The sequence below is a fragment of the Oncorhynchus mykiss genome, chromosome 14 (assembly GCF_013265735.2).
Source record: "Oncorhynchus mykiss isolate Arlee chromosome 14, USDA_OmykA_1.1, whole genome shotgun sequence".
NCBI lineage: Eukaryota > Metazoa > Chordata > Actinopteri > Salmoniformes > Salmonidae > Oncorhynchus > Oncorhynchus mykiss.
In genome coordinates this window covers 19,713,740-19,728,962 of record NC_048578.1, presented here as the reverse complement: position 1 = coordinate 19,728,962, position 15,223 = coordinate 19,713,740, and the positions used below count along the sequence as shown (strand labels likewise).

The 15,223-nt window shown below is 40.8% G+C and overlaps 1 protein-coding gene across 1 annotated transcript; it reads left to right on the top strand.

The window, feature by feature from the left end:
• Window positions 1-6,028: 6,028 nt before the first annotated feature.
• Window positions 6,029-8,003, top strand: LOC118938704 (transmembrane protein 271-like). The gene has a single exon (XM_036943117.1). The coding sequence runs from the start codon at window positions 6,784-6,786 to the stop codon at window positions 7,579-7,581; it is 798 nt and encodes a 265-aa protein (XP_036799012.1). The 5' UTR covers window positions 6,029-6,783; the 3' UTR covers window positions 7,582-8,003.
• Window positions 8,004-15,223: the final 7,220 nt, after the last annotated feature.

Sequence of the window (15,223 nt, the reverse complement as noted above, 5' to 3'; positions counted from 1 at the left end):
ATCTATGATATTAACAGTTGAACCGCGGTCAAATATTTCTGTTTCTTTCTGCCTGCTTGTCCCAAGGTCCCGCAGAGGATATTTGGATTGATGTGATTGGGTAAGTCGCGGCCTCTTGTATTTGCATATAACCACGCAATTGGATTAGACAGGGCACTAGTAGAGGTGGGCGTTGCTTCCTGAGAGAGTGAGAAAGAGAGGTTGCTGAGTTAGAGGCCGCTGTGCGCGGTAGATTTTTTTAAAAGCTGTCTAAAAATAATTAAACTTTTATATCACAAAATGTGATGTTGTCCGGACCCAGACCTCGATCCACCAATTGAGTTTAGCTGGCCTACACTTTCTCGTTCTGAACTTCTAATATGAGTGGGATGGGTGTGGCTTCATGACAATGATAAAGAGCAGCTGTTCACCGATTTGACAACTCCAAAGTAGTTACACCTCCAAAACATCTGCTAGGCGGGTGTAGGCTATCCCCGGTTAGCGCTTGATCTGATTGACTCTTGGCCTCAGTTTTAGATATCGAAACGCTTTATATAAAAATGAAGGGCTCTATTCAATCTGTAAAGCTAAAGCATTACAGATTATGCTATAGAATGTAAAATTTATGCAGCGGTTTACCGTGAATGCAGTCTACGCTAAAGCGGGAACATTGCCTTTAAATTTCAATCATGCTGTAAAGATCTACTTCCCCCATGCCCCTAAGTGCTCGTTTCAATATGCAGCCCTGAAGGCCTGCGATATACTTCAAGCCTTTTCAGTATTTCTGTAGCCATCAATTGAGCAATTGCGGTGGTTAGAACACCAGCATCAAATTGACATTGAAAACAATGCGGATCATTAATTAAAAAGTATACTGTTATTAAAGTATAGGATTGTTTTTATTAGACAGTGTTGCTGCTTTTGGATACCTGAGTTTACAACTCATAATTTATCAGCAAGCTCAGTCCTGTGACTCTGTGATCTTCATAAGTTATTGAGGGAAATGCCAAGCACATGAAAAGAAATGGAGTAGAAAGGCATTAGAGGAGGTGTGTGGGAAAATACTGTCAGATATTTCCTTCCCCTACAGCTATTCAGAACTAATCAGAGGCTATGCTGAGCCCCTGTCAGGAACAGAGGTTGGTTTCACACCTACGCACCCACACATATTTGCAAGGTTGTGTGATATGATAAGATGGTTGTATACTGTACAGATAAAGGAAGCAGTGACTCTGGACTCCAACCAAACACACCGTCCACTATGACCCCATCCACCATCACCCAATCAGTTAGCAGCAGCAATGGGCCCAGTTCCATTTCACACAAACATGTTACACTATCCTTTGACATTAGCTAGATTTCCATCCAATTGGCGACAGATTTTCATGCAAATATTCAAAAATCCGCATTAAGAAAATATGCACATTTTCCCACCAGAGGTGTGTTTCCACCAAACAGACTTGTTGCCGATAAAAATCAGTGCATGATGGCAACTTTCGCATAAGTTGTCGTGTACGAATAAAAATCTAAAGTTCTATGAGTTTTCATCGCATTTTCAACACTACCGATAGTTTTGTCACAAACACTGTTGCGTTAAATAGCAAATGTGCCTACTCTGGTCTTGGCACGTGCTCTCTAGCGAACAGCTCGCAGACACATGCCACCATAATAATAACCTCAATATTTATTGGAAAGGAGCATCAAGATCATCGTTCACTTTCACCACCCTGTAAAGTCCATCATCGTTTATTTCATCTGTAGCCTAATAAACTGCATGGTTTCCCGAGTAGTAGTGGGAGGACCGCACACCTTAACATCGCGTGAATCCAAGTTTACTTCGACATGATGGTTATATCAATATTTATGCATGAAGGCATTTCCAACACCACTTCTCACATATTTAATTTTACCAACGCAAAAAGATCCCACCATGTCGAACGAACAAATGATTTATAACATTTAACCAAAAGTTCCAGTTTCCAAAACAGCTGTCCTGTTTTTTTATATGGTATGACTTTACACACATACAAACTGTGGATGAAAATGTGTTGAGAGACACATTGTCTTTCTGTGATTCCTCCCCTCAGACCCTCTTCTCCGATGCGTTTTAGGAAGGAGGGGAGGACATAGGATGCAAGGAATGGAGGAAAGATGAATTAAGAAAGAGACAACATATACAATATTGGGAAGCAAAGTTCAAACAAAGGCTTTTAGTATGTGACAGCTACCTGTTAGCAGTGGGCTTGGTTTGTTGTAAAGTTTGTTGGCTTTTGACCTAATTATCACATACTGCAATGAACTTCTACTGAGATGAATCAAGACGTTCTCATTTACATTTGCATTCTTTTTCACAGGTACGATATTTGCCTGATTCCTTCTGAAGGGACCAACATAAATCTTTGGAACATATAATCCCAAAAATATAGCATTTATTGTAGTGCCAAGTCCCAACATCCATGACTTTGCTTATATAACCTACTGTACATTTCCATTGATGTCCACAGTTCCTTGTTCGCATTCACCATCAAGCCATCAAGCTCTACATTGCATTTTTTCCTCGTTTAGGGAAGAACTTGAAATAGGGAGAGAGTGGCATACAAAAAAAATATTGCCGTTTTGAAACTGCTGTTAAAGTGCAGTAACTGCAGTCAACTGTGTTTTTTTGGACGCAATGATTGCAGCATTCTGCAGATATACTGCACTCTGACAAAAATATGTTTTAGTAAGGAGTGAGAGCGACCAATAATATGGTTGCTTAGCGACACCAGGTAAAACTTGGTTCACTCAGCCTTCATTATTGCTGTATGAGTGAAAAGAGGAATGAGTTTGGAGGTGAGGAACGGAAAACCCCTCCTCCCTCACCTTGTCACAGCGCAGGTAAACCTTCATTTTATGACCCGGCTGGGGACGAGAATACTGATGAAAGAGGGAGGGCTGCCTCGCCTACGTGTCTCAAGTAGGCCTGTGCCTGTCTGGATTCGTCTGGCACTTCTTTTTTGAAGCGTGAGAGCATCTAGATTTTCAATATACTGTATGTGTTTACATGGCAATATACTTCATTTTGGCCTTTTCTTTAAATCTGTTGTGATTCCATTGTCTGAGTAGTTTATCAAGAAAGCTGTCAAACTCCATCCAATGTGAGACCTGTAGTGAGTCATTTGGCCTTTGGCTTTGTTCGTGGCAGTGTCTAAGGGACTGGACTTTTAGGGTCGCATACATCGCATCGAATTTGGTTCTCCCATTCCTCTACCGATCGTTCAGCGCGCTGTTGACGCCTGACTGCAGATATTTTCGCGCGATTCTACATGTAAAATCGTTTTGAACTCGCTATTCTTGTGTTCGAGCCCTACGCCAGCTACTTTGCGACATAGCAACCTCAGCAACGACGGGATCGATGTAAAAACATGAAGGCAGAAAACAGCAATCTCATCATCTGTCATCTGTCCTCATTGTGCCTTTTATTTATTTTTTACCTGGCAAGCATGAACAAACAAGTTGGCGACACAGTCTTAACAGGACACATGTACAAACGTCTCACATCAACAGAGTCTAACTGGACACATGCACAGACGTCTCACACCAACACCGTCTAACTGGACACATGTACAGACGTCTCACACCAACAGTCACCAACACTTGCACAAGTAAAAAAATAAATAATAATAAATACATAAGCATATGTTGCTCATGCATATGTATGCTGGATGACATGCAGACACACAAGTAAGCATGTGTCTAATATCAAAAATAGCTATAAGAGAGCAGTGTGTACGGATTAATAACCTTATGGTATGATTAATTGATCCCCTTTGGTAACACATTTTATGCCTCCTGGTTTGTAATGCATAATAAATACATAGGCATTTAAACATAAAGTGACCTTTCATTTAATGCTTAATGGGCAATTCTACCACTGGTCAACCTCCTTTTCATTATCTCCAGCACAATAACAGTGTCTACATATGTGAAAACGATGCATTTCTACGTTTTGTATGATTGTTTTTTTTTTACAAAGTTCTACCTGATGACGTCATCAAAAGTTAAATAAAATAATAAAAACAGTGACACAGAGATTTGCTGGGAGTGCTAGAAACTTGTTGCAGGTTTTTAAAACCACAGTTTTTCATGGGGTTCTATTCAATATGTATAGCGGAAATTCAGGGTTACAGCATGATTGTAATTTAAAGGCAATGTCCCTGCCTTAGTGGAGACTGCATTCACGGTAAACGCTGTATAGGCTATGTCAGCTCAATCGGAAATGACCTTAACATTTCTATCACAGAATCTGTAATGCTTCAGTTTTACAGATTGAAAAGAGCCTTTACTTTTAATCCTACCCTGTGATGCCACAGAGAAGCACATTTTAGGACCTTTCTTCTTATCTTTTTAACCACAGATCATAGAAACGCGATGTTTTCACATATGTAGACACTGGTATGGTGCTGGAGATAATGAATATGAGGTTGAAAAGTGGCATAATTGCCCTTTTACATGTTGTATAATGCATATAGACATATTTATAGTCAGTCAATTTTATGAACACTTATGTTTTATATTGCATATGTCCATGTGTGTAATCCTTTAGGAATGCATATTTAGACATTTATAAAGGGTGTTAAAAGGCAATAGTTATGAATGCTTATAGCAAGTCTTATACTTGCACTATGTGGTAATATTATGCACTACAAGTGCATCCATAATGTATTATAAACAGGTAGCTTTTTAGAAACGGCTATTATTATGCCTTCTTCAAATACCAGTTTATGAAAGATGTTTGGTTTAAAACCGCTGATTTGTTATTTTGCTTGTCTAGTTTCACTTTCACTTTCTCTGGAGTTAGTACCTTCACATGCAGTAATACAATAACGCCATTGATCTATTTGGAGCGCGGAGGCCAAAACGGTATGACCTGAGCTGTCCATGGTGATAAAACACACACACACACACACACACACACACACACACACACACACACACACACACACACACACACACACACACACACACACACACACACACACACACACACACACACACAGTTTGGACCAGTGTTCAGGGGTATTCTCTTTAAGATAGCTATCAGACATTGGGATCAGCAGTTAATTGCAGTGATTACTTGCTTAGCGGGATAATGGAGGATTTCACTGGAGGGTTTCATTAGTGCCTTGGATGTCTATGGATTATGTGAAAGGAAACACTTGGAATTGTCAAAATGAATCTGTGGATTTTGGAAAATACATCGTCTACCTCCACAGGGTTTTAGTTCCAGTGGATAGATAAGTTGTGGGTGCTCTCTAGTGTGAATTCTAAATAGAGTCAGGGTTATAGGTGCAGAAAAGGTTCTCTCCTACATTCGTTTTAGTCATCTGTCAGTCAGACTGTTGACAATCGCCTTCGTCTACAAGGAGATCTAATACACAGAACATAATCTCAGTCTCTAAAACCCTATTTTATTAAATAGCTAGGCGATTCATTTCATTATCAAGTTCCACAGCTGGATATTTAAACAGCATATTGAAGGCCTAAAACATAGAATATAAAATGTCGACATGGTGCATTGATAAAAAGTGTTCTTATGTTCAAAGAATGGGTCCAAGGTTAGCCGTACAATGGTTGGATTTAATTATTCTTCCCACCAAGTTGCAGCTATGTCCAGAGCACCCTAAAGTTGCTCAAAACAATTTATCACCATATGACCCTGGGTGCTTGCTTACAAATGGGAACTAATATGGCACTAATTCCTGTCACTAACAAAAACTAATTCCGTCATCTCAGTGTCAGTCCAGAAATGGATTATGATTGGATACCTGCGCCTCCCTGAACGAAAGACAGGTAGGCTAATCAAATGATGTGGACAGTAATGCTTTAAATCACATACATGATGTTACGTTCCTAGGTTGCCTAGCCCTAGAATTTCCTCAAATTACTTTTCCAACTTTACCAACTAGGCCTACATCCTCGTTAAACTCTGTATGTCCTCACTACCAGTCCCCTCTCGGTTGAGGCTGAGGTTAAAGCAATTTCTGCACAACGCATATCGCGTGCAATACTGAACAGCGACAACCAGGCGTTTATCCTCCCAACCCCTTCTCCCCTTCGTTTTGCCGAGGTTTCAGCACAATGGACAGCGCATGTAATACTGGTTAGGGATAACGCTTGTTAAAATGGACACAGACTAAAAAGCATGGGGCTATTCTTTTTCTTTTAAAAGCAAAACCACATACCAATTATTCACGATTCAGTTTGTACATGAGTGATGGGCCAAAAGGTGTAACAGGCTAGAGAGTGGCAGCCAGTATGGCCATTTGCTAGGAGCTGCAAGCCGTCTGGATTCTGAACAATTTAATAGCCGCCTTCTCTACTCCCTCCTCCCGGAAAGAGTTGTTCTGCTCTCCCAGCGGCACTCCACTGCCGCATGCCGTTTAGCACTCACCGTATGATCGCAATCACGCGGGTTTGAGCTAATGGTCCTACCTTAACAATTTGCACTGGCGTTTGGAGATGTGGCTGCTTGCATAACAGTGTGGATGGGGGGCGAGCAGGGTCATGAGGGTGATCATTACCTTTGAGTTGGATTTTGGGGGTCGCTACCGTAGAAGGAACGCGCTCTTCCTATCAATAATTCATCCATCCCTGAAGCAGCGGGAAAGGGGGGGAGAGCACACAGCTCCGGAGATACAGGTTTTGAACTGCAGTCACCGGCGTATTATGTCACAATCTGACAGTGCTTCGAGACGGGCTGACGAGGAGGACAAAGGAGGATGAAGGAGGGAGAGGGACCGGGAGAGGCAGAGGAGGAATATAATGAAGTTGAGTGGGAAAGGACTGTGTACCATCGTCTCCAGCGCCCTCCTCTTCGTCTGCGCGGTGAGCGAAGTTGTTGTCGGATTCAAATGTATCTCACTGGGCACCAAAGTAAAAGTGCATTTTCACCTGTCAACCGCGGCCGGGGCTTTCTACTCGGGGATACTGGTCGGACTCGGGCAGGCGCTGCTGGGCTTTGCGCTGCTTTGTTGCAAAGGGACGCCCGGGTGTCGGAATTTCTTTCTCCTGGGTATCCTGGTGTTTTTGTTGGGAGTTCTCACCGCCTTCTCCGGAGCCGTGGTGGACGGGGACACGGTGTCTCTGGTGGAGCGCAAATATTCCCATTATTGCCTAGACATAGACTCAGTGGAATTAACCGCCATCTGCAACCAACTGAAGGAATATCAGAGAAGTCTAGTCATCTCAACCATTCTTAGCACTTTGGAATGCCTTCTCGGGCTTATGAACTTGGTGATCATCAAAAGGTACAAAACAGCGCAGTTTTACAGACGGAGGCAATCACAGAGGCAAAGCGTGGGGACTATTATTTTCAGTGAGGAGCAGGACTTTACCGTGTCCGAATTCCAACCGGTTTCCTACATTAACTTGGGGGTATTTCAAGTGTTCGACGAAGCAGGTGTTGAAGTACAATGCGGGGGGCACCCGTCTATCGATCTCCCGGGTTACTCACCCACGGATCCCGAGCTCAACCATTCCTACCCCTTTTCTTACCCGCTCCCGAACGAGTTACCGCCCGCGTACGAAGACATTTTCCCTGGAGACGAAAGTAACAAATAGCAACTCACTCTGAACAAACAAAAAAGTTGGAACATGGGCTCTAAATTCTGCAGTGACAATCACTGGCTTTCTCCCTTCGGTCTATTCAGTGCTGGGACAAACAATCATGGAGAGATTCTTACCTAAACAGTTTTTTTCCATTACCTTCATGCTTATTTTTCTCAGCAAAGGTAGCCTCCTGGTCCACTTTATGTGCATCTACCATAATGTTGCCAATTAACTAGTCTATTGCCATCCATCGATATAGTCGAAATTCCATGGTAATAAATACCAGATCCATAGACCATAAGATGCTACCATACCAGTCCAAATTTCAAAGCAGCAGTTGTTTTGAGTTCAGATTGGATACACATCAAATGCCCATATAGTTTGCTGTTGTTATTGTTTTCTTTAACATATGAATAAAAGTGTATTTACTCTCACCTGATGTTAGAAGTTCTATTCAAAAACCAACCTGCATTTTACCTGCCTAATACTCTAACATCCACAATGGGCTTGTAATGTGTCTTGTACACCCAACAGGTGTAGCCCATTAGGCTAGGGCTTGATTAACAAGACCACAGGAAGGCCCACATCATTGTGAATCGGAAATGCATTTCTGTAGCCACATAAATGCAATACAGTAGTAATGAAAAGGGTAGATGTATTCCCCTTCCACCTTTCTGCACACTTTGCGGAGCCAATTGCTCTTGTTCTCACTGCATTATAACCTAATGGGTAGCCTGCATTTGTTTCACATGCTTAACTAAATAGCCACTAAACCATTGAGTATTATGTCTGCATCCCAAATAGCACACTATTCCCATAGTGCTCTGGTCAAAAGTAATGTACTGTAAAGGCAATTGGATACCATTTGGGATGCATCCATTCACTAGTATGAGTCACCAGAGCACCACACCTCCCATTCACCTCCTAAGTGGCAGATAAAAACTGTCATTGATGACTTCTTCGCTGAATTTCACCCACTGTTGAGTGGATGTGATGCTCTCACTCTCACCTGATAAGATAACTCAAGTTGGGTGTGAAATCACTTCCTCAGCCGTTGCTAGGTACTTTGATATTACCTGTTTCTTGCGTGCGACTAGCGAGTATGATTGGATATAAATGGGGTTAGATACTCACGTGATATTGGAGTACAGGAGTTCAACATATTTAGAAAGACATGTACCGTACTGTATGGGACAGTGAAACTGTAGGGCTGTATGCCTCTGAACTGTAGTGAATCACCTGATATAAACACTGTATGCTAATTTCAAAGCAAACTGTGACAATTGTTCAGTTCAAACTGCTGTCTTCACATGGTCATAGTGTTGTCATTTGTAAAAGGGATATAAAATATATTGTGAGTTGAGATAAACAACTAGTTTGTTTGCTTCAGGGGGAGACATACAAAACTGCAGGGCCTGCTAGTTGTTGCAGTTCATTATAGTCTATCTGATATCTCAATGAGAAAGTGATTTCTGGAATTGCTTAGGGACCACGGATATTCTGTTGTTGTTAGTTCTCAGTTTTACCTTGGATATTTTACAGAACAGTTTGCATAATAGGATACCTGTATGATTATGCTTGCATATAATTATTCCCTGAGATATACCATAAAACTCTTTGTTTTACAGTGGTAATAATGGAATTCTCTCATTACCAAGCACAACATATGTAGAATATGTACTTGCAGTTACAGTATATAGTGCTCAGCGGTGATATATGAGTATCCAACCTGGCATGTATTGCTGCAAAGCTGCAAGTCGTTAGGAAAATATGTGACATAATCTGGGTCATATGTTACATTAACACTATGATGTCAGGCATGTTTAGAATGTTACATTAACACTATGATGTCAGGCATGTTTAGAATGTTACATTGATGGCATCTTGGCATCCTGTCTTTCTGAATGGTCTATTGTACATCAAAACACTTAAAGCTGACTGAAGTTATCCTTGATTTATAAAATCACTGCTGGTTTCATTTGCTTAATGTAATGTATTGCAATGCAATCTTCTTCCTTCCTTCCTGCTCGCCTCATCTAATTAATGATTATTCAAATGACCAGGGAAAGAACATACAGGGCTGTTTATTAATTAATTTTCAGAGGGCACATGCCCTAGGGCTGTTAATTAGGCTAATTAATAATATTTCCAAGATGTAAATTCTAACTACATCGCTTATTTGTCAGACAGATAAATGGGGTAAGGGTTATGATTTACATGTATATGGACATGCATTGACTAATGTGACTTTCCTGTGATGTGTGATGTAATCAGGTACAGTAGGGTTCTTTGAAAGCAGTGTAACTTTAATACGAGAGGGCAATTTAGGCTCACGGATTCACAGGCAGTTTAACTAAACTGATTTACGTCATTTGGGCCTTTATGTTATTACCTCTAATGCACTTTAGTTTCCTTAATGAAGTTCTCTAAGACTGCCAGCCAGGAGATAATGGTGGATGGTGTGTATTCTTTCTGACTCTCCAATAGATATTCATATGGAACTGTAGTACTATCACAGTGGGTTATAGTATCCATGTTAAGTCATGGTACTGTAGTACTATCACAGTGGGTTATAGTATCCATGTTAAGTCATGGTACTGTAGTACTATCACAGTGGGTTATAGTATCCATGTTAAGTCAAGGTACTGTAGTACTATGACCCAAGGGTTATAGTATCCATGTTAAGTCAAGGTACTGTAGTACTATCACAGTGGGTAATAGTATCCATGTTAAGTCAAGGTACTGTAGTACTATCACAGTGGGTTACAGTATCCATGTTAAGTCAAGGTACTGTAGTACTATCACAGTGGGTTATAGTATCCATGTTAAGTCAAGGTACTGTAGTACTGTCACAGTGGGTAATAGTATCCATGTTAAGTCAAGGTACTGTAGTACTATCACAGTGGGTTATAGTATCCATCTTAAGTCAATGTACTGTAGTACTATCACAGTGGGTTGGGAGAGGATGGTATAGCTATCCTATCCTTGTAGGTAGGCAATCTTACTCTGCAATGTTCCAGCCAAGCAGTAACACATCTAATTAAACTAATCAGCTAACCACAAACTTCTATGTATACTTTAGAGTTGTTGAATCATATGTAGCCTAGCCCTTGGCTGGAAGAAAAGCCTGCACCCCCACTGCCCATCCCTTTCTAGAGAATACTGGGCACCTTCTAATGTGGAGAGGAAACCTTGGCATCAGAGCCCCTCCATCTTGGACGGTGTTATTTGTAGCTCTCGGTATTGTAATGCAAAGTAGATGTCTGAGGCCAGTGTTTTTTCTGCAGTGTTTCTGTTTGTTTCTCTGTCAGCACTGGCCTCCAGCCAAGGTCCTGACACCCGCACTGTGGTTACTGCACTCAGTCAATTGACAGGGAGGAGGAGGAATGGTGGAAGGGAGGGAGGGTGGGTGGGATGGCGGGGTGAACAAGAGGCCTACTTCATCTTTCTGCTCAGCAAAAAAGAGCTGGCAAAGTGAAAATCACATCTCTGGTGGGAGCAAAACAAGCATCCTGGCTAGTGGCTAACATCATATTTTATAATCTGAAGACTGGATTTTTCTTGCACTATTTTTCTCTCCATTTTTTCTCTCTTCAAAAGTTGTTTGATATAGCTACACTCTGGTGTTTGTGTGTCAGCACAACAGCAGCCCCACAACTTAAATTGAGGGATTAGACTGGAGAACTGTAACCACTCTTAAATTCATAGGCACATTTCATGATATCAACATCTGCAAATATCCCAGACTGCACCTTTTAAGACTATTTTTTTCAGCCTGAGCAATCGCAGATGGAACCTTTAAACCCAATGAGACACGTTGCATGAAAGCATCCCATTAATTTGACTCCTATCCAGTGTTTAATAAAACCTGTTTATTCAGTTTGTCTTTATTGCTTGGCCTTTCTGGGCAATTCCAGTGAAATCAAGAAGATTTACTGCACTGGCTCTCACCTACTACCAGGTGGATAATTTTTTAAATTTTTTAATTTTTTATTTACCTTTATTTAACTAGGCAAGTCAGTTAAGAACAAATTCTTATTTTCAATGACGACCTAGGAACAGTGGGTTAACTGCCTGTTCAGGGGCAGAACGACAGATTTTGTACCTTGTCAGCTCGGGGATTTGAACTTGCAACCTTTCGGTTACTAGTCCACTAGGCTACCCTGCCGCCCCAGGGTCATTTAAATTAGAGGACTGTGATTCCCTATATAGTGCACTACTTTTGACCAAGTTATTATTGTCTTGTTTTTTAATTCTGTGCTTGAAGGGCTCTTGATCCATTTGTAATGAAAGACAACAGCTGGTCTTTGGGGAGATCTTTCTACTGTCTTTCTACTACAAGGCTCTTATGGGGCCTGATTCAGACTTAGGAAATGTATGCCTTTCCTACGAACACCTTTCCTACGCACTTCTCAGTATTTGGTATTCAGACATACCTTATGAAGGTGCACAACAGACTTTGCAGGCGTGGTTCCCTTGCGCGCAATGAATACATTTAATTCAAACCGCTGAAAACCCTCCAACTTGCTTGCCAACATATTTTCTTGTGGAGTTTTCATTCAATAGGGTTTTCAGTATCTAAAGCCATCTCTTTTATCTGAAGCCACCCCTTTAAATTTGGTGTACCTTTAATTAGAATTTTCTCGACAGACTCAAATATATGGAGAGAATGGATCAGAATATTTGGGATCAATGAAAGGAAGCCATATATGCATATTCGTCTACTTTTCAGCACCAATTGGTAGATTTAAGAATACTCTGATGTTGTGTATTATTTAGTGTTGGAGAGCCTTTGCGCATTAAATATAGATGAATAAAAAATACAGTGGTTGGACGCATTCTGAAAGTTGCCATATTCAATTGTTCAATCCATTAAATATTAGAACGTGATGAAAAGTGTGCTACAGTGTTGAACTGTAATCCTATAAATCGACCCTAATAATCCTCACTAATCATGGAACTGTATGACAACAGTCCAGTCGTCGTGAACCGTGTGCCAGGCACCAGGTTTAATCGGCTACATATGGTCTGTGTTCCATAGTGATTAAAATATGCTACATGTCTTATTGCACAACTTGTAATACGTTAGCCTAATATGATCAACTATTGCTAGCGATCCTCAGGAACAACAACACGAATGTGACAGAGGAAAGAAAGGTAAACTAACAATGGGTAACTTGGTAGGTTTGGAGCCATACTGTCATTTGCGCTTGGCTACAGAAGCCAATAGCTTGGGTCTCCAAATTTTAACCCAAGTTATAAGGCAAGCATGTCATAAACTTCACCATGGAAAAGGTGATATGTTAATGTGCTTCAGATTGCCAGCATATGACTGGTTTCTCATTTGTCTCCATCAAACACAAGGTAAAATAAATCTAAAACAATTGTCATTAACATTTACAATCTACTTATCCAAACAAATGACTAATTTACCTAGCTCGTATCAATACCTCTTATCAAGTTGTAAATTACAGTGCATGGAGAATGGTGTTATTTCTATCGGGAAAAAATGAAGTAGGTGTGGTTTCACTTGGAACGGACAGGTTGCTCCATCTTATTCAATGTTTCGTTGCATGTAAAGGTGTTGGAATTAGGAGGGAATTAAGGTCAGAATACACACACCTCCACCACACCTTCATGTGCTGGATCTCCACCCAAAAGGTATAGCAGGTAAATAGCATGCTATTCTCGTCCTTAAGTTCAAGGTCAGAGCACATATAGAAAGAAAAGTGCATAAAAATTGAATTACCTTCCATTTACGCATGCTTAACTTGGGTCGACCCCCCCCCCCCCCCCCCCTCTTAGCCATCAATAGCACCCTATTCCCTATATAGTGTACCACTTCAAATCAAGTTAAATCAAATTTGATTTGTCACATACACATGGTTAGCACATGTTAATGTGAGTGTAGCGAAATGCTTGTGCTTCTAGTTCCGACAATGCATTAATATCTAACAAGTACTCTAACAAATCCATAACAAATACCTTATACACACAATCTAAAGGGGTGAATAGAATATGGATGAGCGATGGCCGTGCGGCATAGGCAAGATGCAATAGATGGTATGAAATACAGTATATACATATGAGATTAGTAATGTAGGATATGTAAACATTATTAAAGTGGCAATATTTAAAGGGACTAGTTATACCTTTATTAAATATATTTATTAAAGTGGCCAGTGATTTGGGTCTGTATGTTGGCAGCAGCCTCTCTATGTTAGTGATGGCTGTTTAACAGTCTGATGGTCTTGAGATAGAAGCTGTTTTTCAGTCTCTTGGTCCCAGCTTTGATGCACCTGTACTGACTTCGCCTTTTGGATGATAGCGGGGTGAACAGGCAGTTGCTCGGGTGGTTGTCGTCCTTGATGATCTTTTTGGTCTTCCTGTGACATCGGTGCTGTAGGTGTCCTGGAGGGCAGGTAGTTTGCCCCTGGTGATGTGTTGTGCAGACCGCACTACCCTCTGGAGAGCCTTGTGGTTGACGGCAGTGCAGTTGCCGTACCAGGTGGTGATACAGCCCGACAGGATTGTCTCGATTGTGCATCTGTAAAAGTTTATGAGGGTTTTAGGTGACAAGCCAAATTTCTTCAGCCTCTTGAGGTTGAAGAGCCGCTGTTGCGCCTTCTTCACCACGCTGACTGTGTGGTGAACCATTTCAGTTTGTCCGTGATGTGTACGCAGAGGAACTTAAAACTTTCCACCTTCTTCGCTACTGTCCCGTCGATGTGGATAGGGGGTGCTTCCTTTTGACTGGGGTATAGTGCACTGTAGGGAATATGGTGCAATTTTGGACACAATTATACCTGGAAGCTATGTCACTCCATATTCATCTCTCTGACTGGTGCATTCGTTTAAATACAGTACATGTATTCTTCCCTATCAACTTTTAGGCCTTATTAGCATTATTAAGATGTTCAAGATGGGGGTTTGGATTGTATCTAACACAACTCTTGATAATGTACTTGGCCACTCAGTGAGAATTAATGTGCTGTCAAAGTGATGTGCTGTCAAGAGCCAACCTTTACAGACTGGAGTGTGAAAAAGTAATTTCCTTGTTAGTTCCTTTCACGTGAAAAAACAGTATTATATGGAGGTTTAACAACTCAAAAATGAACACCTGTTTTTTGGAAGACATCATTGAAAGTAACCATTTTGCAAAAAAATGATTCTGTCTGTTTGAGGACTTGAAGACTAAAAATATCAGGAGGATAACTTCACATGATTTTACAATTGAACCTCTACTGTGCCAATATAAAGGTGAAGTATGACAGGAAATGTTGTTGATACAGAAACACTTATGTATAAACATAATGACAAACATAATATACTGTAAGAATGTGTCTCAAATCATGTTTGAGGTTTATCTGCAAACCTCCCTGGAAATATGGCATCAGAGCAATTTTCTCTCCAAAAAAGCAACAATTATAAATCGACAGATTATGTTTATCTTTCAAATTGCCTCCACTGCTCCATTGCCCCCACAATTGTATTTATTTGATAAATAATGACTGGCTGATATAAGATGGACAGAAATATCAGCCAAAGACAACATGCCTCATTTATTGGCCCTTTCCGTGATTGAATTTACCCTGAGCAAATTTCTATACGTTCTGTAGACAGAGAAATGCTTCTTTGAATAAATTGCTCTTCT

Excerpts from the sequence above, each read along its gene's own strand:
- LOC118938704 (XM_036943117.1), top strand. The coding sequence starts at position 6,784 with ATGAAGTTGAGTGGGAAAGGACTGTGTACCATCGTCTCCAGCGCCCTC.